The 25,043-nt window shown below is 41.0% G+C and overlaps 3 protein-coding genes across 3 annotated transcripts in view; 1 reads left to right on the top strand and 2 right to left on the bottom strand.

Annotated features, from left to right (window-relative positions):
* Positions 1-923: 923 nt before the first annotated feature.
* Positions 924-3,189, top strand: LOC117440204 (uncharacterized). Its single transcript, XM_034076498.2, has 3 exons — positions 924-2,155; positions 2,423-2,578; positions 2,776-3,189. Exons 1-3 carry the CDS (start codon positions 1,912-1,914, stop codon positions 3,009-3,011), a joined length of 636 nt encoding a protein of 211 aa, XP_033932389.1. The 5' UTR covers positions 924-1,911; the 3' UTR covers positions 3,012-3,189.
* An 850-nt stretch (positions 3,190-4,039) lies between these two features.
* Positions 4,040-5,610, bottom strand: LOC117440323 (uncharacterized). The gene is made up of 2 exons (XM_034076641.2): positions 5,230-5,610; positions 4,040-5,097 (listed from the first exon to the last, which is right to left on the bottom strand). Exons 1-2 carry the CDS (start codon positions 5,490-5,492, stop codon positions 4,104-4,106), a joined length of 1,257 nt encoding a protein of 418 aa, XP_033932532.2. The 5' UTR covers positions 5,493-5,610; the 3' UTR covers positions 4,040-4,103.
* A 4,191-nt stretch (positions 5,611-9,801) lies between these two features.
* mtfr2 (mitochondrial fission regulator 2) overlaps positions 9,802-25,043 on the bottom strand; it is a 26,501-nt gene continuing 11,259 nt past the window's right edge. Inside the window, exons 6-8 of the mRNA XM_034075389.1 lie at positions 11,621-11,909; positions 10,941-11,124; positions 9,802-10,862 (exon numbers count right to left, since the gene is read on the bottom strand). Of these exons, the coding sequence (XP_033931280.1) occupies positions 10,818-10,862; positions 10,941-11,124; positions 11,621-11,909 (518 nt within the window). The 3' untranslated portion in view covers positions 9,802-10,817. The remainder of the gene's footprint in view (positions 10,863-10,940; positions 11,125-11,620; positions 11,910-25,043) is intronic.

Raw genomic sequence — 25,043 nt, 5'->3', positions numbered from 1 at the left:
AAAAGGACACGTGATTTAATGTTTCAGATGCTACACTAGAAACATGGAAAACAATGTCCTGCTCTGTACCAATAAGAAATGGTACATATATATAAATAAATAACTTAAAAATAAAATAAACGTAACTAAGAAAAACAGTGTTATTAACACAGTAGTTAAAAAGCTGAAGTATCCATTAATAATGTAACAATAATAACAATGTAAAATGACATCACGTGCACGAGAATGACTGATCTTTGTTGCAGTTTGATTTAAAGCAAACTGTTAAAAAAGTTATACATTTCAACTAAAACTGGATTTAAAGGTGGTGTAGGTAATTTTGGAGAAACCAGCTCGAGTGCGCTAGAATTTGAAAATACACAGCCGGAACACATCTGCCACTTCCTTACAGAGCCCCTCCTCTATGGGGGTTATTCCCTATCTTTATTCAAGAGCGTGGTATTTAAATTTGAGAGCATACTTTATGTATTTATTTCCCTCAAACTCTGTCCTCGCACTCAAATAGTGCCCTCGCACTCAAATAGTGCCTGCTTGCACTTAGATTTGCTCTGCTTGTGCTCAAACGGTACGCTTGCATTCAGATATATTGCTGCTCAGAATTATTCTGTGCGCACTCGAAACTTTTTCTCCTCTCAGAATTATTCTGTGCGCGCTCGAAACTTTTGTGCAACAATCCTGTCAAAATCTCTCAACCAATAGGAGGCCAGGTGTCCTTGCGGGTGCGTTCGCTTTACTTATTACAGCGTCCCGTAAGGGCGGTTACTCTTTGGTTTATAAACTACCGCCCTCCACGGCTTTATAACATAACATGTACATCACTTCGCTGTACAACTTATTTTTTGGGGGGGGGGGGGTAAGCACAGTTAGTACATGTTTATAAAACGGAGAATTCAAATCAAGCAATCTGACGTTTCTTAGTCGTGATATAATGAGCGTATATCCCGGGTATAATTGTAGTTACTTTTCACAAGTCAGTATCCCTCCGCGTCTGAGAACCGTGGTATGATATGATTACAACTGTTACATTACGTCCGTCACGAAACTAACTAACTAACAAAGCTTAAAATGGAAACATTTAAGGTTAACTTCGACCTCCGGGGTGGCCTTACTATGGAGGAGTGGATTGAGAAGTGCCTATCTCCAGAAAAAAAAGCACCTAAACGACGACAATGCTGTCTGTCTAATATGTTCTCTAGCTGTTATTGTTTTTGCATAGCAACCACCTCGCACTATGTTTTGTGCAGAAGGCAACGGAGGGACTATTTTATTTTGAACATCATTATTTCATAATAAAAACTATTTAAATTGAGTGTGTATTTTTCTTTCACATTGCCAGCCACACGTGGTAACCGTTTTATAAATGCAATAGCTCACTTCAGGCCGTGATATACGAATATCTATACAATATGGTTGTCGACACTCCGCTTCGCGTCGGGCCGAACCAAGCCGTAGCACAACAGTGCTGGAGCAGAACAACAGTCTGGAGGAAGAAGTGGCCCGGTCGGAAAATTCACTAGCAATCCCCCCTCCCAGAGCTCTCTATTGCCCCTTTCACACCAGCGCCTTTTCAGCTCCGGCTCGGAGCTAGAGCCTGAAAAGCGCCGGGTTCTCCTGTTCACACCGCAGCGGCGGCGGCTCTTAGCTCCGGAATCCGGTTCATTTCCAGCTCCAAAAAATTGTCGGTCCAGAGCATAGGTCCAGAGGCAAGAGATTTGAGCTAAGAGGCGACGTCGCTTACGTCAAGGGTCGGCAGGGGCGGGATCAAGGTCTTGAACAACAACAAAACGTCCGCGTTTTATCCAGTTTTACACAGAACGATTGAAAACCTCAAACTTAACAAGCAGCAGTGGTCCCCTGAAGAGACCAGCTACCTCGTTACTACCAGTTATTCTGCAACAATTGCAGCAAGAGATGGCAACCGCTGGTTATGACCGTAGCATTTTACAGATTAGCAACAAATTGAAAAAAAGAAAGAAAGATTATCGGGACCAAAAGAAAGAGCTCGGACGGAGTGGCAGCGGTCGTCCGAAATCAAGTCCACATTTTGACTTGCTAGACTCGGTCCTCGGAGACAGACCGACGAGTGGTTTGGGATCCACAGTGAATTCGCTTTCTCTCTCGTCAATTGGGTTGGAGGACGAGTCATTTAATGCTGGTGAGTTACTGATTTGTGTTATTTGTGCCTTTTTGTTTTACAACATAAACTAAACCATGTAGCTATCGACAGACCTGGCAATAATAGCTAAAGTTTACCTACTACAGCTACCGGATGCGCTAGCATGCTAATGCTAACAATAATAAACAAAGGTATCCCCATGGCATAGAAAGCGAACGCCTCCAATGTATGTTATTTCTTCTCACTAACGATGTATGATTTGTTGATGGGCTACTTTTGTTCATTGTGTTTATATTGTGTTTACAGGCATATCTCGTTTGGAGTGTACCGTGTCGGAACCACCAATACCATCGGCGTGTAGCTCGCCCGTGCACATGCTTGGGTCTCCTCTTGCAACAACAAGCAGCTCTTCCCAGGAATCTCTGTTGACCCTAACCCAGCCAGTGGGCCGAAACAAACAGGGTAAGGTTTACAGTGGTCATAATGGTAATACTGTTCCCTGTTGCCATTTATCATGGCATTGTCAATGTAGTAGTTGTTCAAGTTATGCAACTGCAGCCATAATAACAATAAAACATTTCATTACACAGTATATAATTTACTCCTCATAGAATTCCATGAATACGGTGTTGACTTCATTATTATTGTTCCCTTTGTAGTTAAAAGGAAGCGGGATTCGTCACCTGGCCTTCTCTTGTTAATGGAGAAGAGTGACGCCAGGGACGAAGAGCTACTGGAGCAGAGCAGGGCGATGTTTCAGGAGGTGCAGGAGACCAATGCTGAGTTCCTGCGGGTTTACAACTTAACTGCTTTAAAGGAGGACGAGCAGAACAGCCAAATGCTTGGCTTGTTGGACAGAATGGTGAAGGTGATGGAGACCAACAGCAAACAATGACCTTATTTTATAGTAGGCTATATACAGTATGTTCTCCACACTTTTTTGTGACTACTTTGTACATTCTTTTTTAAATACTGTATATACTATAATTAAGTGTATGTTCTCCACACTATTTTTTTTAATACTTTGTATACATTCTTTTTTAAATACTGTATATACTATAATTAAGTGTATGTTCTCCACACTATTTTTTACGAATATTGTCCATACTTTGTATGTAAAATAAACATAAGTCAAAAGTCATGTCTTATTACATTTTATTTTTTCAGTGATCCACTACAAACTAGCTAATGTCACTATGATAAAACACTGAACTAAAACAGTGGTAGATGATAAGTATTATACTTGCTAAACATCAGCATGTTACCATTATCATTGTGTTGCCACACTATAGCGTTATTTAACTTAAACACTGATGAACTACTCGTATGCTAAGTCTGATTCTGCCATGCATTCTTTAAACAAAATTATGCTAAATGACATGGTTACCTGTGTTATCGAAAATAAATGTGTCTGTCAAGTTGGAGCAAGGCACACCATTTATTGTATTCCTATTTATCTTTAGAAAGAAGTTAGGATATATGATTGACATAAATCAAAGTGAAGGAAAATAACTCTCATGTACTGTGCCCTTACCCAGCACAAATGTAATGACAAAGCTGAGGTTAGCACTAAATAGTTCATAACACATCCAAAGAGAGAGCGACCAAACCCTGATGAATGTTTAGCACAGCTGTCTCTGCACACACAGCACAGCAGCTCAAGTGACAGCACACTCACATTTTATTTTTGATAAGCTTTGGGTATTGCAATTTCACAAGTTTACAAAAGTAGCTTAATTCAACCGATGAGTGCCATGTGAATAAATGTAGCTCTCAGATGAAGAAAGGTTGGAGACCCCTGGTCTAATAGTATGCACTATTTTTATAAGAATATTGTCCATACCTGTTTATCTACATTCTTTGATTTTTATACAAAATAAAACACAATTCAAGTCTGATCCAGTGATTTTATTGTAAGAGGCATGATACAAAATAGATCAGGTTTAACTGCAGTAATATTAGTGGTCCCCCATGTTGAAATACTCCATCAATGCAGATCTAACATCAGCTCCTTCTTGTCTCCCATTCTCTGTAAAGGGGGTTGGTTGTACACAACTTCATGGCAATCATCGATGAAGTTGTCGCTATGTTCCTCACATATGTTGTGTAGTACACAGCAAGTCACTGTCATTTTGGTGAGCTCCAGCTCACTGTCGTTCCTTTTAAGGAGGCACCTCCATCTTCCTTTTAGCCTTCCAAAAGTCATCTCAACAACCGCCCGTGCAATGCTCAGCCTGTAATTGTAGGTGTGCTGTTCAGGGGTCAGTCTCCCGGTGTCCAAAAATGGTTTCATTAGCCATTTTTTCATTGGATAAGCTGGGTCACCAATCAGGTAATGTCCCACATCACAGCCAGAGATGGCCATTTGGTTTTGGCCTAGCAACACTCCATCACTGATAGCCACCCAAAGATTGGATTGTTTTAGCACTCTAGCATCATGTACACTACCTGGGTCACCAACACACACATCCCAGTACATCCCCCTGCCATCAACAACAGCCTGTAGAACAACAGAATGCCATCCTTGTCTGTTATAATAGTCCTTGGGATAATTTTCTGGTTCTAAAATAGGGATGTGGCTTCCATCTATTGCACCAACACACTGTGGTGCTCTCCAACTGTTGTTGAAAAAAGTGGCCATTTCCACCAACTTCTCCACATCAGGGAATTTGATATGCAGTGGAAGCAGAACTTCCATGGTTGCCCTGCAGAAATCCTGAACACAGAGGAAAACGGTGCTTAGGCCTACCCCGAAAAGATGACTGATGGTCCTGTATTCTCCGCCGGTGGCCAGCTTCCAGAGGGCAATTGCAACCCGTTTTTTGATGGATAAACACCGACGGTAATTTGTGTTTCTTCTCCCCAAAACGCCGCTGAGCTGGTTGCAGATGTACTCAAAGGACTCCCTGGACACTCGGAAATTCTGCATGAATTGCTGAGGGGAGAAGTCTGAAGCGATGGTGTTCCACCAATCGGAAGATCTGTGGAAATAACATTGAGAATCCGTTTTAATGTTATACCATAGTAATTAATGCTGCAAAGCTGGGTATTTTGGCGCATGCAGAGGCTAACAACAGCTAGCTCTAACGCCATCGAATAGTACGTATATTTACCTTCTTTTTCCTACGGATTCGTCGTTGAAGTAGATACTGAAGACCACAAAGAAGTCTTGCATTTCGCATGTGATGTTTGTACAGTTCCAAGTACAGTCGTCCCTTGTAAAGTCGTCCGATGCCTTCCATTTGGTTCCGTAAGAGGATAACCAAAGCGAACAGCGCTTCAATACAATCGGCCATTGTTGTTGTTGTCGATGTGAGGGATTTTCGCGCGGTTTGGATTTTATCAAGCAGTAAACGGTGACGTCATGACGCAGCATGGGCAGCTCTGGGGCGCCAGTGTGCGGTGTGTACAGAGCGGGAGCTGAAAAGGGAAACCGGAGCTGAACCAGAAAAGCTCCCGCTCGGAGCTAGAAAGTGAAAAGCGCTGGTGTGAAAGCATAGACTGTATATATAAATGGACGTAGGGTCCGTGACGTCACCCATAGGATTCTGCAGAGTTGCCGTGAAGCCCTTAGTAGGCGGAGTCGGCCACTAACGGCTCAACAGTGACGTCAGAGTTCAACTCCCGCCTGCTCCAAATAAGGGCAAAGAGGCGGAGCCGAGGCGGGACCTGCTGCCACCCAGCTGGAAGTTCCAGAGCTAGCTGAAGCTACCAAGCTAAGCTAACATGCTCCCCATCTGCACACTGCCGTCGCATTTTACGTTTCTAAGGTAAGCGGCCATGAAACTATTCAGCAAAACTATAAATAATAATCTAAGTTATTGAGTTTTTAGCATAATACTTCAGAATCTTAAAACCCCTTAACGTTTGTATGCAATTGTGCTAAATTCAACTCTGGAATCAAGCAAATATTAATATGTTTGCATGACATTAGTTATTTATATTTTGATATCACTTAACCATACGTTTAATACATTTAAGTCAAGCTAAGGTACATGTGATGGTAGCTAGTTAGTGCTCTTACCTGTGAGGCCTCCTCCAAACAGCATAATAACCAGACTGTATCATTAACACTAAGTACCAGTTCTAGATCCTTGACTTTAGACAAAATGTATTTAAAGACCAATCTTTATTTGAATGTGCCTCTTAACCTGATATATTAGTTATACAGTAATAGTATTGACAATCGAAAAAAACTGAGCAACTCAACAGTCAACTTTATGTTTCTTATTGTCTAAAGCATTTATTATTTTCATTTCCCCCCTCTCATATTCAGTGTGGACGGATTGAGACAGCGTGGTGTCCAGAGAGCTGCAGAGACTTCAGGGAGAAACCTCCGTGTGATGGACGTCCTGTCTGTTGGTTTGGAGAGGACTGAGGGTCTTTCCTCAGCGAGGAGGACCAGGGCTGATGAAGGAGCCCATGCTGGGCAAAGCCGATACCAACTGCACAGGCCTAGTCTGTCACTTTATTTGACTAAATGTGTTTACTTATACATTTAATAGGTTTACACCTTCTGTCCATATGTGCTTTTTATTTAAAATATTTGATTAACTTTTGGTTCACTTTTCAATAAACTGTATTTGTATTTGCTCTCCTTTCGTCCATTATTCTTACTGAACATGTTAGATTACACATTCACATCTGACTGAAGATTGGCCCCATTTATTTGTGACGTTGCAAACTCTGCGGTCCAAGGCACAAGCGATGTGAAGCTCATAAAGTGAGGCAAATAGAAATAATCAGCTGATGGAGTGTAGATGTGGAAATAGCTGCATTCGATCAGCTGACTGTTTTTACAATAAAAGTAGTTTCTTAGTGAATGTCCTGTACTGGTCTTAAAATCTCATAACATCAGCTTTTAATGTTCCTCTTGGATGTTCTTCTTGACCCTCAGAGAAGGAGAACATGTCGTGACTTTCAGGCATGTCCTTTCCTAACAAAAATGACAGGAAACATAAAACATATTATTGCAGAACAAGTGTGTTATTTATGAAAGCGGTGTGTTTGTGTGTTTAGGGGCTGTAGATATCATTATTTTGTAATTGTAATGTTTTTTTTTTTTATTTAAACAATGAGCTACAAAGACAATCAGATTATGAATGAACAGTATGATGTTCATCAACATTGAAATATATGTTATTATCAAAATAATATTTAACTGTTATCAAAACGTAGTGCAACTGTAGAAGCTTGCTCTGTTGTCTCACTGAAAGAATAACTTTTACCACGTTTTTTACAGACAATATTGAGAGATAAATCTTTGCCTTCAATACATTACATTAGAAAGATGACAAAGTCATATTGCTAAATATCTAAATGTAACTTTTTGCATGGAAAAACCCCTCAACTTAACTGATGTGTAGTTGATCTAGTATTTAGTATTGTTTATTGGAATGTATATCAGTGTATTCAAGTCAATACTTCATTCATTTAAACCAATATCTTTCTTGATTCTTTGTACAGTATGAAAAAAGAGTCTTTGTACCTGAGCTGAAGTTCACTGCTGTGAGGAGTCCAGTTCTGTCTCTCACTCTCTGGTCCAGCCTGTCTGCATCACCTGGACACCTTAAACAAACAGATATATATGTAAAGTACCATGTGTACAAACAATATAACTGATTCTCTTCCGTTGGACAAGTTGGATTGTGTATTGTCCGAGTCAGGGTCCTTTTTATTTTACTGTAACTTTGGAAGTTGTGTTACCAATGCTTACTGTTTATTTGATACCCATTTGGTAATGCAATTAATAAAAACAACAAGGTTTGGGTTCGTTCTTCAGATGACTGTGACGTTAACTTGTAAGCTCGATAATGAACTCCAGCTCAATCAACCATATTGTAATATCTAAGTAATCATCTTGAAATATGACATTAATAATTGTAATATACACACATCTTATTGTGAGGTTGATTTCACATACACTACTTCGACATTAACTTGTCTACATACTTGAGCATAGCCAATTTAAATTAACCTTAGATGCATACAGTTCCTCCTACATAATAAAATATCTCTAAGTTACAAGGATGTAACCTTATTTTATCAACCTCAAACAGAAGCCGTTTGTTCAACAGTATTATCCCACTTAACACTTGTCTATTTCGTTTTAACCTTTATATATACAGTCTATGATTTTAACTTGGAGGCTACGATTACAATCGTTAGCACCGATGTAGCTACCACTAGCTTACATGCTAACCCAAGCCTTAACATTCATTACGTAGCTGATTAAAATCATTAACACATAAATAAAGCACTCGAATTGTACTTACCGCATTCATGCACCGTCTGTTTTAACCGCACAGTCACAATAGTCCGATATATAAGCATGAAGAACAAACAGCCACGGCCGGCTACAAGTTGTGTTTCCTGGATCAGCTGAGCAGGCAGAGTCCCTGTAGCTTCACGGAGCAGCTAGAAGAGAGACAAGAAGCTAACAGCGGCAGGCACTTGACAGAGCCGTCACTCAACGTGACCACGCCCTAATTTATGCACACACTTTAAGACCTAATATAAATAAAAGGGTCGCGTTAGAAAACAATTCACTCTCTGATCCATAATCATGAAGGTGGAATCTAACTATATCGATAATAAAAATGTATGGAGCCAGGGAGAGAAACATGTTTTTTTCTGCTGTAAAGTTGGGCATTTTAACATGGGGGTCTATGGAAATTGCTCCTTTCTGCAGCCATCGCCTATCGGCCAATATATGAACTGCAGTGTGTGGCACTTCCGTATTGGCTTCCCGGCTCTTCCCCAGAGTTTGCCGCTTGTGTGAAAGCCGCATATATGGCGCTGCCCCCTCCCCCCGTTGACAATTTACTAGCGATAACGAGGGCCGGTCGAGATTCCCGGGCTGATTTTTAGTCCCAGTACGCCACTGAACGTAGCTATTATGTATTATGTAAATATATACTTTTGTATATATATACTAACTGTGTAAATCAAACAAGTGAAGTACATTTTATAAAGCCGTGGAGGGCTGGAGTTTCTAAACCAGAGTAACCGCTCTGACGGGACGCTGTAATAAGTAAAGCGAACGCACCCGCAAGGACACCTGGCCTCCTATTGGTTGAGGGATTTTGACAGGATTGTTGCACAAAAGTTTTGAGCGCACACAGAATAATTCTGAGAGCAGAAAAAGTTTCGAGCACGCACAGAATAATTCTGAGCAGCAATATATCTGAGTGCAAGCGTACAGTTTGAGCACAAGCAGAGCAAATCTAAGTGCAAGCAGGCACTATTTGAGTGCGAGGACAGAGTTTGAGGGAAATAAATACATAACGTATGCTCTCAAATTTAAATACCACGCTCTTGAATAAAGATAGGGAATAACCCCCATACTCCTCCAACACACACGAACGCGCACATGACCAATGAGGGCACGAGATAAGTTTGTGCACAGATGAAAGGCTGACAGGCAGGTAGGCCATCCAGTTATTTTAGCCGGTCCGGCTAAAATGATTGGTCGTGCTTTTTACAGTGCTACGGCTTCCACAGATGACATTTTTTTATGGATTTTTTGTCAAAGCACTTAAGATATTCATTGCTATCGGGATGTTAAGAGCATTCCATGGAATATAACAAAAAGTGTATCTCGAGCCGGTTTCTCAAACGTACCTACCCCACCTTTAAACGTACAAACCGAAATATTTGAAAACATGAAAAGAAGAACCAAAATGTATCAGTACACTTAAAAACTTTATTACAAAAATGAAACAGCAGTTGCATAGAATAGAGCTGGTGAATCTCAATGCCCCGTTATTAATTTCACTTGTTTAAATCAGGAACTATAAAAAAGGCCTTACAATGGGACTTCAGAGACATTAAAAGCAGCGGTGCATTCCTGCCCAGACACATTATTTTGTTTAAAAATATATCATACGGAAGAAGAAGAAGAAGAAGAAGAAGAAGAAGAAGAAGAAGAAGAAGAAGAAGAAGAAGAAGAAGAAGCATGGCGAACACTCGCAACAGCTCTCTGGGGACTATTATCTTTGTTTTCCTTGTTCAAGTGGCTCTTCTCAAAGGTTATTGTGCTCCCCTCCCCTCCCCAACAGCCCCATCCGCCCCCCCTCATGATGTACACCTGGTCAGCCTGAGCACCACCAGCCTCAAGGTGAGTTGGGTGGCCCCGCCCGCCGCTAGCCGCCACGGCGCCATTTTGCGCTACACAGTCAGCTACCAGGCCATGGCGGGGGAGGACACGGAGCGGCATGAGGTGCCAGACATCGGAGCAGACGCCTCCAGCCAATTACTGGAAGGCCTGGAGAAGTGGACTGAGTATCAGGTGTGGGTGAGGGCTCACACTGACGTGGGCCTGGGGCCCGAGAGTGCCCCAGTGAGGATGAAAACCAGAGAGGATATATATATATATATATATATATATATATATATATCATACAAATACTGTATGAACAACACTGAAAACATAACATTCCACTGTACGTTTGCAAAACTGTACCAAATCCCTTCACAGCGATCGCTGTAACACAAATATACATTCAAGCTTCCCAACAAAGACAAACGTAACAGAAACAAGTTCATTGTGAGATAAAGTCTCCGACAGGAACAATATATTAGACAAACAGAAAATAAAAACGAAAATAAGTCAGTAGCTGCAATCTGTTGGAGAGGCACATCTGTGGGAACTAAAATCAGAGGAGTGGGTGTCAGACGTTCTGGGGTCCGATCAGCAGGATCAGAGGTGGAGGCGGCCCTGGCTGCGTCTGATATGGACCGGAATCTGAAACAGAGGCAATGGATTATTACAGCTGCTGACAGAGGTGTGTGTGTGGGAGGAGTGCGTCTATGGGAATCTAACCTTGGGTATTTCTGGGCTGCCGAACGGCGAGAGTTCCAGTGAGTTCTCTTTGTCGGAAGAGTCGTTGTGGCGATGCTGAGCGAACTTTCTCTTCAGCGCTTCAGCGATAAGAGCCGCTGGGTCGCTGAGCAGAGCGGGGCCTCCCTTACTGCGCCACCTTCTGACCGGAGTGCCCCCTGGGGATCTAAGAAGGACAGAGGAGGAACGTTTTAGAGACACAGAAAAAATAAATCTAAAATAAGACAAACGATGGGTATTTACAGAACATTCTGCCACATTGGGACATAAACCATCATATTGTAGGATATTGTTATAATATGGGACACCCATATTCAGAATCAATCAACAATCAGAAACCAAATATTGTATTTATCCCGGGGGAAATTAAATTGCAGTTGCTCCATTTTAGAATGAAATTAAATAAAATATACATATTTGTTTACATTTAATACAAATGTTAATATAAACATCAGAAGTAAGAATGTGCTATAAAAATGAAAAAAAACATAATTATATAAACCTAAGAAGTTAAAAGTATGTTTAACTAAATTATAAAATAGAATAAAAATATAAAAAATAAAAATGTGCATGTTGTACTTCAATTCAAAACATGTTTTTTACAGCATATACCTTGGATTTTAGTGGTAGATTTAACAGTTTTTAAGGCTTCGGTTGCTCACCTGTTGACCGAGCGCAGTTTGACTTGAGTTAAGTCCTTGAGGACATCCAGCATGGACGGCGTCCCTTTAACGTCTGAGTCCTGGGGTTTGAGTGGACCCTTGTCGAGGTTTTTGTCGTTGTCCCTCCGCCGGCGGATCAGCTCTACGACAGACGAGGACTCAGCGGTGGAGCCAGGGCACGAGGGAGGGGGAGGTGGGGGTGGAGGAGGAGCAGAGCAGCGAGGCGTGGAGGTGAGGGGGGGCGGAGACATCAGAGCAGTGCCAGGGGTACTCTGGGTCTCAGACAGACCTATAAACACATTGAAATAACACAAGTATGTTATTCACGCGTATAACATGCCAACAGTGGTGGAATGTAACCACGTACATTTACTCAAGTGCTTGAGTACTGTGAAGGAAATATTTAATGAGATCTGAGCATGGAAGACTTTTAGTGATTTCTCTCTTTGTCTCCGTAAAGTAATTTCTCAGGAAGAAACAGGTCAAAAGGTCCTTTGCCTTTCCTGTGGGGGGAGGGGTATAGGCACATGAGAAGTTGCCGTACAAACAGTTTTTGTTGCAGGGTCTGGTATTGATTACCAGAGGCGGGAAAATAAGCCACGCCTTATGGATATACAGACCATGTATTTTGTCTTATGTCTTCAGAGATTGCAAGGTTGCCCCACATGAAAGTGTGACGATGCTGTGTAATCTCTCCGGCCGTTGGATCTCTCAATAAATCCCAGTGTTTGACATTCAGAATTCCTGCTCCTCCCGTGTCTCTCTGAGTCCTGATTTCCATTGCAACAGAAGTTTCCCTTACAAATTGGCATCACGAACAGGATACCAAAAGATCTTCAGAGGCTGGTAAGTACCTTTCTATTTTGAGATTGGCTTGCCAGTATCTGTGATTGACGGTATTATAAATTACCTGAAGTAAAGTGAAGTTTCTGCATTAGAAGCATTGTGATAGATTTGTATTGAAACAAATCGCCGAATTCTGGAGGTCTCAGTGGTCAACTGGTTAAATTAACACCAGAAATCGGCTCAAATCTGCCTCCTGCTGCTGCTAGAAAGGGTGTGTGTGAATTCCCCCCCCCCCCCCCCTGCGGGGAACAGCAGGCAGAGAAGAAGGAGCACAAAGTGCTACATATTCTTTTCCTCAAACTATTTATCGATTTGGAACTAAACAGTACGATTGGGCGTGGTACGCGAGAATGTGGCATAGCGCTGTGTTTCATAACTGATTAGTTGTTGAATTTGGCTGTTGTTGGAAGACAGGGTAGGCCTACTGGATAAATAAAAGACTCTGCTCGCCGGACGGGACGAGCAAAGCACCACTAAATTAGCATAGTGGTTGTTGATTTGAGAATAAATTAGTTATTGCTCTTCAACAGATTGGAACAGCACATAGTCATTGGTAGTGCTGGAGCGACGCGTCGACTTCAAAATATCGTCGACGACATATTTCCGCGTCGACGCGTCGCTACACACACACGTGGGTGTGTAAACAAAGCAACAAGCAGTTCACAATCGCACTTCAAACACAATGGAGACTGAAACGGCTACCACCTCCTCACAGGATTGCGCACGAAGCCCTCAAACGAAAACATCTCGCCCTAGGTCTTCAAAAGCATGGGAATATTTTAAAGTTAGTCCAAAACGCAAAGATATTGTCATTTGCAGTCTTTGCCAAATGGAGTTGGCATATCACACGAGCACAACGGCTCTGTTGGAACATTTAAAGCGGCAGCTAGCTGTGGTGGCTACCATTAGCAGCTAGCATTTGCTCTCCGATTTTTACATAAAAATGGAATTATGGATTATAAATTCAATCATTTTTTTATACATAGACGTTAAAAACCTATGGATTAACCGATTCAGCCGCGTTTTTTTCTCATTTTAATGCCATTGAACACGTCTTTTGATCAGATTGACAGCTACGGTGGTGAGACGATCTCCCTAGAAGCTCTGTAAAGGTACGTGTTGTGATGACTGTATTTGCTTCCCCTGTCGCGAGTCCGGATCACTCAGTGATGATACTATATACCTACATAATCTGTGGAGTCTCAGCTTTAATCGGATATCTTGTATGTGCAGCTACGATGAGTAATAAGGGTACTTTTATCTTGAGTTCTGTGCCAATGTCCGTTAGCATTTTTCGCTCATGGGTCATTTAGATGCTTCTTATGAGACTTGTGTTTTGTTTTGGTAAACATGGTTTGTATCGGCAGTTAGCTGAGATTATTTCCGTTAATCTGGTATAACACATTAATAGTTTGTTAAATATTAAGATCCCCTGAGACACAGTATTGTGAACATTTTTTTTTTTACATTACGTTTTTTTTACATTACGTTTTTTATGAATTGAACAACAGAAAAATAATCGTTAGATTAGTCGACTAATCGATCAAATAATCGCCCGATTAATCGTTTTCGAAATAATCGTTTCCCCCCAGCACTAGTCATTGGTTCCGCGATTATTGCCATTTTTGAACTAAAGAAAGTGGTTAAACGTGGTCTGGGAATGTCATATATGAATTGCTGAATATGAGTAAGAAGGAACTCATGATTAAACAGATATTTCCCTACCCCCTCTGAGACTCTCCCTAATTCGGATTAAATTAAGCTGGAAGGATTTTTTTTTGTCACGCTGGCGATTGTTGAGAGTTCATGTTTGTTTGTATAATTGTTTCGTGTTTGTTTGTCTACCCGTCGTCTTGTGCATGCGTTGTAACAACTAATAATGAATCAGTCCACAGCCAGGGTAAAATTAACTAAACTTTAGTTATCTCACCAAAAGTAAATGACTTGAGAAAAATAAAAACAATAATGTAAAGATGAAAAGCTCAATCAGCTCAATGTTGTATTATTTGTTTCATTTATTCTTAATCTATGTATTGTATGGTAATAATGAATAAAAAACGTAATGTATTGAACACATTCCGAAACAAAGCAGATAACACAGAACTAGACTCAGACATGATACTCATATTGATTGAAACCTTTTGCGCTGTTGCTGCAAAATGAAAACCTTGTTGATTGTCTGTTCCAACTGGCCACTGGAATCAGATAATTGATATACGTTGAAGTTCAATTACAGCTTAAATATAGTTTAACATTCTTTATTAAACTGTTTCAAATTATTTCTAGTACAATTGGTCTATACAGACATTACTACAATCCTAATAGTTGTTGAAATACTGAGCTTATGAACAACAGAGTAAAGGTCGCTAAGCCAGGATCAATATACTTGTTGAGGTTTTATTGTGTACATAATAAATGTGTTTAAATGAATTGAGCAATTTTTTAAAGGAGTATAATGTTGCAATCTTTTTGAGATAAGTAATTGCAGTTCAAAGAGAGATGTTGTTTTCTCCTTCTCTCGTTCACGAGCCCACACAATAAATCATGACATTTCCAAATCCGAACAGACAGTTTTTTTTTCAACTAAACTATTTTGCTCTTGATTTTTTTGAAATGGGATTATCCGCTAAATAACAGAAGACTTAATTCAGGACTTAAAGAACGTTTTAAAGACAAGTCAGGGACAGTTAAAAAAAAATTGTGCTATTTTGCCCATGAAGGAGTTTACATTTTTGGACAAAATCTCCCCCTTTCTCTGCTCCGAAGGTGCTGCAAAATAAAAAAACGCAGCACACGGGGTCAGAGACAGGTGTGACCTCTGGAGGGGAAGAGAATCTGAGCAGACCACAGAGCGACCATTGGGGGGTTTTATGGCCTAAAGCAGGGGTGGGGAACCTCCGGCCCCCGGGCCGTATACGGCCCGCGAGTAGGGTGACCAGATCCCAACAAACCAAATGTGGGACAAGGAGTATGGTTGTGTGGGACAATGTGGGACACCCTCTCAACAGCACCCCCCAACCCCCGGAAAAAAATCCGTAACAAATATATAACAGAGCAGAAAGTGAAGTCAAAATGCAGTTTTTTAATAAAGAAAAGTAAACTAAGGCTAACCAAGGCAGCAGGCATTATTCACTTCAAGTGTTTAGAAATGCATCTTCTTAATTCAACTAGTGTATTACCTGTACAAGTAGGCACAACATAAATTAATAGATAAAATAAAACCAACACTGGCCAGGAGGGAACAAAAACATAATAATACATAAAATAAAATAGCTTTCAGTTTTTGTCCATCCGTGCTATTTTGTTGCTGTGCTATTTTGTCACCTAGAACCACTGGTGTCTTTGACTCTGTCAAACAACTCTCCACAGAGGCAGGGGCAAGCACATCTGTTATTATGGACGCTGCTTTTGTACGACCACATGACATTTTCGTTACTATCTCAGAGTCTGGAAAAATGGTCGGCGCTAGCTTGTTACCAGTCATTTGACCGGTATGAATGGGAGTGTTGCACTGTATGGTAAACACTGGTTATTTCTGCTGCTGTTACCTTGTCTGAGTGACCATCATTTTTTGGTTTGAGTAGGAATGTCTCCATAGAGTGGGATGTCTCTTTTTGAGCGACACGTTTCTTGTGAGAATCGCATTCTCTGTGTCTTTTGACGTCGTATTTTTGACTGCCATGTGAAATTTAAAAATTACTCTTGCAAAGATTGCAAAAAAATCTCTGAGAGTCGCCCTACACTGGCTTCACCCACGGGTAAGTGTCTTCCCAGTCTTTGTTGTATGTGCATCTTCTTAGCTGTAGTTTCAGTTTCCTCCATTTTCCATAACCTGCTGCGTCGCCTGCGTTCGTTGTTGTTGTTTGGCGGGTGGGGGGGTGGGTGTGAGTGAGTTACTCTCATTGGTTAACACTTGACCAGCACCCGCCGTGTGTTACAGTTTGATTGACAGCAAACACAGCCCCCTGATGATAGCCTTCCCTGCTTTCTCAACAGCCATTGGATGAGTCTGATTTTAAAGAAAAGCGTTTTAGCCAATCAAAATGAAATATGCGGGACATCGTCTCAATTTGCGGGACGCACCAAAAGACGTGAAAATGCTGTGCAGTCCCGCGCAAAGCGGGACATCTTTGATACGGCCCTCGAGGTAACACACGCAAAAAAGAAAAAAATGTAAGAAATCTAGACCGCAAAATATGTAACAAGCGAGTACCTGTTTTTCCTGGCCAAGGTCAGTGTCCTTGAACACAACACGAGCCTAACGTGTCATCACGTGGTATCTCCTCCGACAGGGGTTTAGAGCTGCCGGAGAGCAGAGCACCAGAACGCCGCTCCGGGCCAGGACTTCACAAATGTCAGTACCCATAAGGAGCCGTACACATGCCGCAGTTTGTGCGTGGCTGTGTCTTTAGTTGAAAGCCCAGTGGCGATCTGTTCATCTGTCACACTGATCATACAGTCGATAACTTTGTTGTTATTAGCATCTGGTTAGCTAGCTATGCTAACGAATATAAGAAGCTTTTTCTACTACCAGTGAGGTAAAGGCACATCTTTATATGATCATTATAGTTATAAAAAAATAAGAGAATACAGTAAACGGGTATAAAATACTATATGACAGTAAAAAAAAGTTGTTATTAATAAACAAGAATACAGTTTGAAAGGGGAGTGATTTGTAAAATATCCATAAAGAAAAAGAAAATCTGCTTCCAGTTCTGTTTCATATGGGTGCTGAGAGAGGTATCCATCGATCTCCTAATGTTTCTCTCAAAGTGCACCAAACTTCAACATTTAAAAAAAAATCTTCCCGGGGGAACATGCCCCGGGCCCAGACCCCCCTAGAGGAGGTTAGGTGTCCACCCCCCCCCCCCCACTTAAATCATGTTCACATGGATAGGAAACTAATATCTGGATTAAGAGTTTGCTTTTTCTTTGCACAGCATGAAAGAAAGGCCAAATGAATGAGCTGTGATTTTAGTATTTTTAAGCAGACGTCAATAATTTGTACGGCCCTCGGAGGATATTGAAAAAATTGAAATGGCCCTTGAGAGGAAAAAGGTTCCCCACCCCTGGCCTAAAGGCACAAAGAGGAACATCTGGAGAATTGTAAGGAAGCAGGCTACCCTCAACCAAACACACACACACACACACACGCACGCACACACCAAACACACACACACACACACACACACACACACACACACACACACACACACACACACACACACACACACACACACACACACACACACACACACACACACACACACACACACACACACACACACACACACACACACACACACACACACACACACACACACACACACACACACACACACACACACACACACACACACACACACACACACACACACACACACACACACACACACACACACACACACACACACACACCAAACATACACACACACCAAACAAACACACGCACACACCAAACACACACACGCACACACCAAACACACACACACATACACACTTTGGATATTTGCCTTAATCCACTTTGTGTGAGGAAAAACAGATGATTTTAGCAGGCAGAACAACTGAAGCAGCAGTTAATAATAACAGAAATGCCAAAGAGTCACATCTGATAGAAATAGATAAAAGCATTTATTTTAATTGTAGCAGTCAGTTTATAATTCTGGCAGCACTGTTGAGCATTTTCATAAATGTATTTTCATGCCTCTGTGCAAGGCTTAGTCTTTCTATCTGTATAGCCACTGGTGTAACTAAGTTCATAAACTCAACAGGTACTATACTTGGGCACTATTTTGAGATACTTGTACTTTATTTGAGTATTTAAATGTTTTGCTACTTTATTCTTCTACAGTTCAGAGGTACATGGTGTATTTCTACTCCGCTACATGTATTTCATACCTTTCAGTTACTTTACGGATCTGGATGAATTATGTGAAATATAATCAAGTGTTAAATCAGACTTTAGTTCCACCTGGAGTCAATCCACCAGCTACCCTGCAGTATACAAAGTCATTCAAACTAGCTGCACCGTTACCAGCTTTGAGAACACTCTCATGATCAATCATTATAAAATACATCATATTATTCTGAAATGGACCAATCTGCACAACGACTACCTTTACTGTCGCTATTTCCACTATATTTTGATGAGAATCAGTGTGCGAAAAAGTACACGTCCCACCGTCCGGGACGTGTTATTTACAATATCGGACAAGTAGATCTTTCAATTGACTTGTCCGGCGGACAAGTGACGTTTTTCGCCCCGATTTATTGACAAATTATTGATACATTGAGTTTACAAAAGGCAGAACTCATTCGCAAATTGTCCGTGTCCGCCATTGTTCGTTTAGAAGTGTTAGTTTTGGTTCTGCTTGTCGATTCCTAAGGAAATGCATCTCGCCGCTTTCTGTACAGTTAGACGGGGCGGGAAGTGTAGCACAGTGGCTGGGCTGGGAAGCAAAACTCGGTTCCGAGTAGGAACAAATAACAATTGTCCGGTCCCGGGATTAATAAGAGTTGTGAGGACAGGAGGAGAGGCCGAGCCCCGCGGACTGCAGCTCTCTCTCTCTATGCTCCGTATCAGCTGATCGCTGCACGGTGCAGCTCAGCGTCTCTCTCTCTTTCTACACACAGCGGATCCGCTGCCCGTATAACAGCCTCATCTTTGTCAAACTTATGTTCTCTCTCTAACACGTAATGAAGGTTATTAAGCGTTTGAGCTCCTGTGTTAATATTGACCGCCATTTCCTTTATGAAGTGAAGCAGCCTCCCTGTCTGTGTCCTCGCGCTGTCCTCACATCCCCGGACCCCCAGACTCGGAGGAGCAGGGATGTCAGTATTGTTTATGAAGCAGGGTATAGAAAGTACATTATTGAAATGCTATTTATACTATTTATTAACTTTTACAAACAGTGAGTAGCTGGGCAGCTGCCAGCATGTGTATTACAGGACATGTGTAAGCGTGCAAGTGTCTTTGAGTTGTAGAAAAGCACTAGGCCTATAGGCTATAAATATAATAATGATAATAATAACTTTATTTGTATAGCACCTTTCATACAGGGGATTGCAGTTCAAAGTGCTTTACATCAGTAAAAAATAAGACATACAATCAGTGTAAAACAAGCAGCAAGAGCAAAGCATAAAGTGGGATAAAATAATTAAAAATAAAAACATGGGGAATAAAACATAGAGAAATAGTGCAATGTCAATCACAGAGAATAGTGCAGTATAATAGTGTAAAATCAGTCAAGTGCTTTGGTAAAGAGAGGTTTTAAGCTGCCTTTTAAAAATGCCTAATGTATTGGCTTTCCTAATATTGTTGGGTAACGTGTTCCACAGTTTTGGGACGTAGTTTACAAAGGCTGCATCACCGATCTTCTTAGGACTCTTTCTGGTGACCTCTAGTAGACCTGCATCTGATGATCGCAGTGTTCTGGCGGGTGTGTAGTTCATTAGAGAGTCAGCCATGTAGCTGGGTCCTTGTCCATTTAGAGCTTTGTATGTGAGGAGAAGCCCCTTCAAATCAATTCTAAGAGTTACAGGAAGCCAGTGTAGAGTAGCTAAGACAGGACTAACGTGTTCCCTCCTTTTGGTATTCGTTAGTAGTCTAGCTGCAGAGTTTTGAATGAGCTGGAGTCTTTGTACATTCTCAAACTGCACCACTTAGGACTAACTAAACAATGCAGAGATTATTTTTATATAATTGTATTCAATAACCGTAAGAAATTCAACAGTATGAAGTGATTCGTAAATAGGAATACAGATTTGACTTAATGTTTTCATAAATATATTTTTCTCCCAGTTTGTCATGGGACTGATTTACCCTCTCCAAGAACCGGAATCGAGAACCGAAAATAACCAGAATCGAAAAGCAGAACCGCAATCGTTAAAATCCAAACGATACCCAACCCTATGTGTGATGCAGTAAAATCTTACCGCTCACTTACGTTAGCGGTGTCGTAAAAACCGTGGGAAAATGTAAAAAATACGATGACGAAGAAGAAGATTCCAGTGGCCCCAATTGTTGTCAATTCTGGACAAGTGAAAAATGTATTCGGACAAGTAGATTGCCAAACTCACTTGTCCATGGACAAGTACTCTCTAAAAACTTTTTCTCACACTGGAGAATACCTTTATACTTTTACTTGAGTAACATTTTTGAATGCAGTACTCTTGCTGTAACATAGTATTCCTACACTCTGGTACTTCTACTCAAGAACAAGATCTGAGTACTAAAGCTAACGTTAGCCAGAACATTTTTCAGTTCACTTCACGCTCTGCCATTCCGACAGGGAGCTCTGCTCTGAACACCTGAACGGCCCGTTCTAACAGCTGTTCACCATCGGTCCAGTCTGTAAGAGTCACTCTGGACCACATAATATGGGAGGAAGAACACCATGCGGCAATGTTGGCACATAACAGCTCGCGGCTGCAGATTGTCACGTAGTGATCGTCTTCTCAAATAGGACATCTTTGATAATGGATTCTGGCCTATCAGAATCAAGATAACGGCGTGGTGTTGTTGCAGGAAATCCCGACGGAGAATAATTTTGCGGTAACACATCTCTATATACATTGATACAACATTACGTGTTGATAGAAATCATCACATAATGAAATAAGACCCCACGGTTTGATGATTGATAGGTGTGTGGGCTGTCTTCCATTTTCACACATAGAACAATGGGGGATATCCACCCTTATCCACAATGTAAAGTAATTCACACAGCCTTTTTCCTCTGTGAGGAGCAGCAGGTTCAGCTTCATTTAAATATGTCGTGTAGAGAGAGAATGTGTATTTTATGTTAGTATTTAAAAAAAAAATCCCCCCAGACAGCGCCGCTACGGGGGTTGGGTTTTCAGCATGTCAATTTTTTTCCTGTGGGGAAATTGCAGGATTGGCTCCAGGTCGCCTTTTTGTTTTACTACAACACAAATGTGCCTTTTATTTCATACAGTTCAATTTGGATTGAGACAGGGAAATAATCCAAACCTCACACGTGGCGTTTCACCGTCAATGGGGCGATATAGCGTGTATGTAATTACATTTCAAATACTGATTTGAGCCCCACCACTGTATGGGTTAGCCCTAACATAGATTACCCAACACAAATACTCGGGAGCCAATAAGTCAATTAATTGCTTATCATGACAGGAACACAATAAAACAGTGGAAACAAACATGTGTTTGACTTTCATTAGTGAATGAAACTGTGTGCCCTTTTATAGTCTGTGTCCAATATTGTGCATTTGTATATATATTATATATATATCCTAAATATATGCTAAGGTCCCGCTACTGACACGATAGCAGTCATTTCGTGCGCATGTGTGTAATAAAACCCATGATATCGAAATCTCACTCCAGCCAGGTACCCAGAGTTGGCAACCTTGCCCACACCCCAATACTATTTGTATTGCAGATCTACATGAATCACACAAACGACCTATTTTGGATTCAAAAGGTGACAAGTTTGCATCCCTGCTTGTTATCCTTTCATTACAGAGCTGGGAAAATGGTGTATTGATTAGATTCTGATCCGTGCAAGTCCTATTTTAACTGACTTTAGTTCTAATATTAATGATAATTTGATTTCAACCCATAAGTAATTATTTAAATTAACTCAACATTTCACATGATGGATTAGTGTTCCACATTTTCCCCACTAATTTGTTTTATGATTGAGCCACTGGTAAAGAGAGACATTGATGACCCTGTGTTCCGTTTGTTGTCTATGGCTTCGGACGGCTTCACTAAAAAGTCACCCAGCTCTGCCCTACTACAGTCCGGCTGAGTGCAGTCACAGAGATGCTATGCCTGCGCTACATGACATTAATGGTCTGGTCCGAGAATGGACACCATTTCCTGCTCCCAGAGAGAATGACATTCCTCAAACTGAACTCTACAAGCCGTTGATACTGTCTCACATGGGTCTGCTTCCCCCCCACCGAGCCATGAACTGAAAGCTTGACGTCTGCTCTGAACACTTGGAACTGTCACACCAGCACCAAACCCTTGGGTCAGTCAGATGAGACCAACGGCTTCACTTAGGGCATAAGGGTCAGAAATATGACTCTCGTTACCACGGAGTGGTTTGTTTGTTTTTTAAGGCTATCCACACTGCTATGCAGAGGATGCCTGTAAGATTGGCAAGCTGTGAAAAGCCCCTACTATTTTGGTATAGGCCTGATGTCAGGGGCCTCTTACTGTATAGACCATGTTTCCACCTGGTGAAACTAGAGGCTGCACGGAGCTTAGGCTAAAAATACAACCATTCTGTTCTGCTCTAACGATTCAATTTATAGATTCTATATCAAAATAGTTTGTTTTTATTGTTTCCAATGATAACGTCACCTTAAGTGGAGGAATGCAAACCTGTTTTCAAATGTAAGGTTTTGAATTTGTTTCTTAGTAAAGACACCCTCAGACGCCCACTATCATTCATGCTATGCCTTCAGTGGTAACTCAGATGTTAAGGGGGATGAAGCTTTTCCTCCCAAATCAGAGATGCTTTGTTTTTTCAACAAAGGTGTGCATTTCCTGCATAATATGGTTCTCACAATTGTTTTTGTTAGTTGCGCACAGGTGATACTGAGTTTTCTCGAGTGATGGATTATGACCTCTACCATGCTTACATGGACTCGTATGTTTTATTTCATATCTAACGGAAGTAAGAGAGAATAGAGAGAGATGTGAAAGAGATGGGAGATGAGGATGAGAGAGGGATGTGGAAGAGAGAATAGAGAGATGAGGATAAGAGAGGGATAGGAAAGAGAGAAGAGTTATTTGCAAGTTGCATGCTGATACTGAGTTTTCTCGATTAATAGCTTATAGACAATACCATGTTTAAATAGACTCCTACGTTGTTATTACATTATGTGACATATGTAAGAAAAAGGAGGGGAGAGTCAATTATATGTGAGTAATTGATCTCATATTGAAACATTCATTTCTCAAACCTATGTTTTATGGAAGAGGAAATGTACGCCTGATAAACTCATTTTTTATCAAACGGTAAATGGTGAATTAATATAACATTTAGAATCATTGAGAAAGGGTTATATCCACAGGGACTAGCTCACATTTAACTTAAAATAACATTTATCTGCTTTGGACTGATGAGTATATGATTCTTGCATGTTAAATGACTAACACAAACCTTACATGTATGCATGTGCATGTGTCAGGAAGGCTCCCAAATAATTCTGAGGGGCCTATCCTATTTTTGTAATTGAATGATAATGTGCTAATCCATTACCTTGAGTTGTCTGCACTCAGGAAAACATCTCTATCAAGTGTTAACCCAATAACTAGGACAGCTCTGAAGGCCAAGGGTCAGAGAGAGAGGGTCACACCCTCTGGCTGCAGAGAGCACCCCCAACCACGGGCAAGGAGGCACGAGGTCTTTCGAGATGAGAGGATTCTAAATCTTCAACTTTCTGATGGGATGGGATGCTTCTTCATCTTTCTGCTCAGACAACTCTGCAGGACGAGCGATGGCTTCAGAGGCTCCATGTTTCTTGGAGGGGCAGATTTCTTCCTAAACATCTTCCATCACGGGTCGGGGCATCTGGATGTGCTACTTGGAATAGGCTCTGCTCTCAAGCAGATAGCAGAAGGAATACAGGCAGATGAGCCTCTGTTTCACTGGGAAATCATAAAGTGCTCACTGAATGAGCCACAAAAAGCAGAGCAATTGGGGGGGGGGTTTGAAATATGGCGCTCTGGTGAAGAAGAGTTTTGAGCCAATCAGCACCTCAGTGCTAATCTACAGTATCAGGATGCCTTCACACACCAGACATTCTGTGTCATAAAGAAAGGAGGAGAACGAGTCAGGACGACATGTTTTTTCTAGCTCTTGTACAAAGATAACATTTGAATTGAATGACCAGATGATTACAGATGTACAATTAATGATTGTTTTTATATGTCCGATGAACAGATATGTGTTAAATAGTGGTGACAAATATATTTTGTCAGATCAGATTACACTTTTACACTAAACAAAATAAATTAATTGATATTTTCAGATTGATAAGGTATTGAACAATAAGATATTTCTAATATTATAACAGACAATGTTACTATCCTTAATCATTACCAGGTAAAATGTACAACGAGGAAACCAGATTACCAGGTTCTCAATCCAGGTGCTACTGCATGCTAAATTTAGATAGAAAAACAAATGTTCTATCCACTCCACTTAAATACTCAGCAGGTGATGTAGATTTTTCAAAAAGGCCTTAATCACTCCTTTTAAACGAACTAAAACTAATTCTGCAGCAAGTTTAATGTTAGACTATGCCCATGAATGCAATATTAGCGACTGTTGGCTGTGCCAAAATATGTCAGAATCTATGCATTCTCCTATGTTTAGCCCAATTCCTTTCACGAAAGCTGGTTTAGTGAGCTGGACATAGCATCCAGAATTAGCGATGAGGCTGAGGATTGGTACACCTTTTCCTACCCATAGACTCTGAGCAATCTTTACAGTACGAGGGCTTAGTCTCTCTCATTGTTGATAAAGTAAATAAAAATTACCGGTTTCAAACGAATAGATGTTTTGATTTTCCCTTG

This window comes from Pseudochaenichthys georgianus, chromosome 24 (assembly GCF_902827115.2).
Source record: "Pseudochaenichthys georgianus chromosome 24, fPseGeo1.2, whole genome shotgun sequence".
Lineage (NCBI taxonomy): Eukaryota > Metazoa > Chordata > Actinopteri > Perciformes > Channichthyidae > Pseudochaenichthys > Pseudochaenichthys georgianus.
The sequence above is the reverse complement of the archived record's forward strand: the minus strand, read 5'-3'. Positions and strand labels throughout refer to the sequence as shown.

What these genes read in the sequence shown, in the direction of transcription:
- LOC117440323 (XM_034076641.2), bottom strand. Translation starts at nt 5,492, where the DNA reads ATGCTGCGTCATGACGTCACCGTTTACTGCTTGATAAAATCCAAACCG. An exon ending in GAATCCGTAGGAAAAAGAAG is followed by an intron (nt 5,098 to 5,229) that starts GTAAATATACGT and finishes TTATTTCCACAG; the next exon opens with ATCTTCCGATTGGTGGAACA.
- LOC117440204 (XM_034076498.2), top strand. Translation starts at nt 1,912, where the DNA reads ATGGCAACCGCTGGTTATGACCGTAGCATTTTACAGATTAGCAACAAA. An exon ending in GGACGAGTCATTTAATGCTG is followed by an intron (nt 2,156 to 2,422) that starts GTGAGTTACTGA and finishes TTGTGTTTACAG; the next exon opens with GCATATCTCGTTTGGAGTGT. An exon ending in AGTGGGCCGAAACAAACAGG is followed by an intron (nt 2,579 to 2,775) that starts GTAAGGTTTACA and finishes TTCCCTTTGTAG; the next exon opens with TTAAAAGGAAGCGGGATTCG.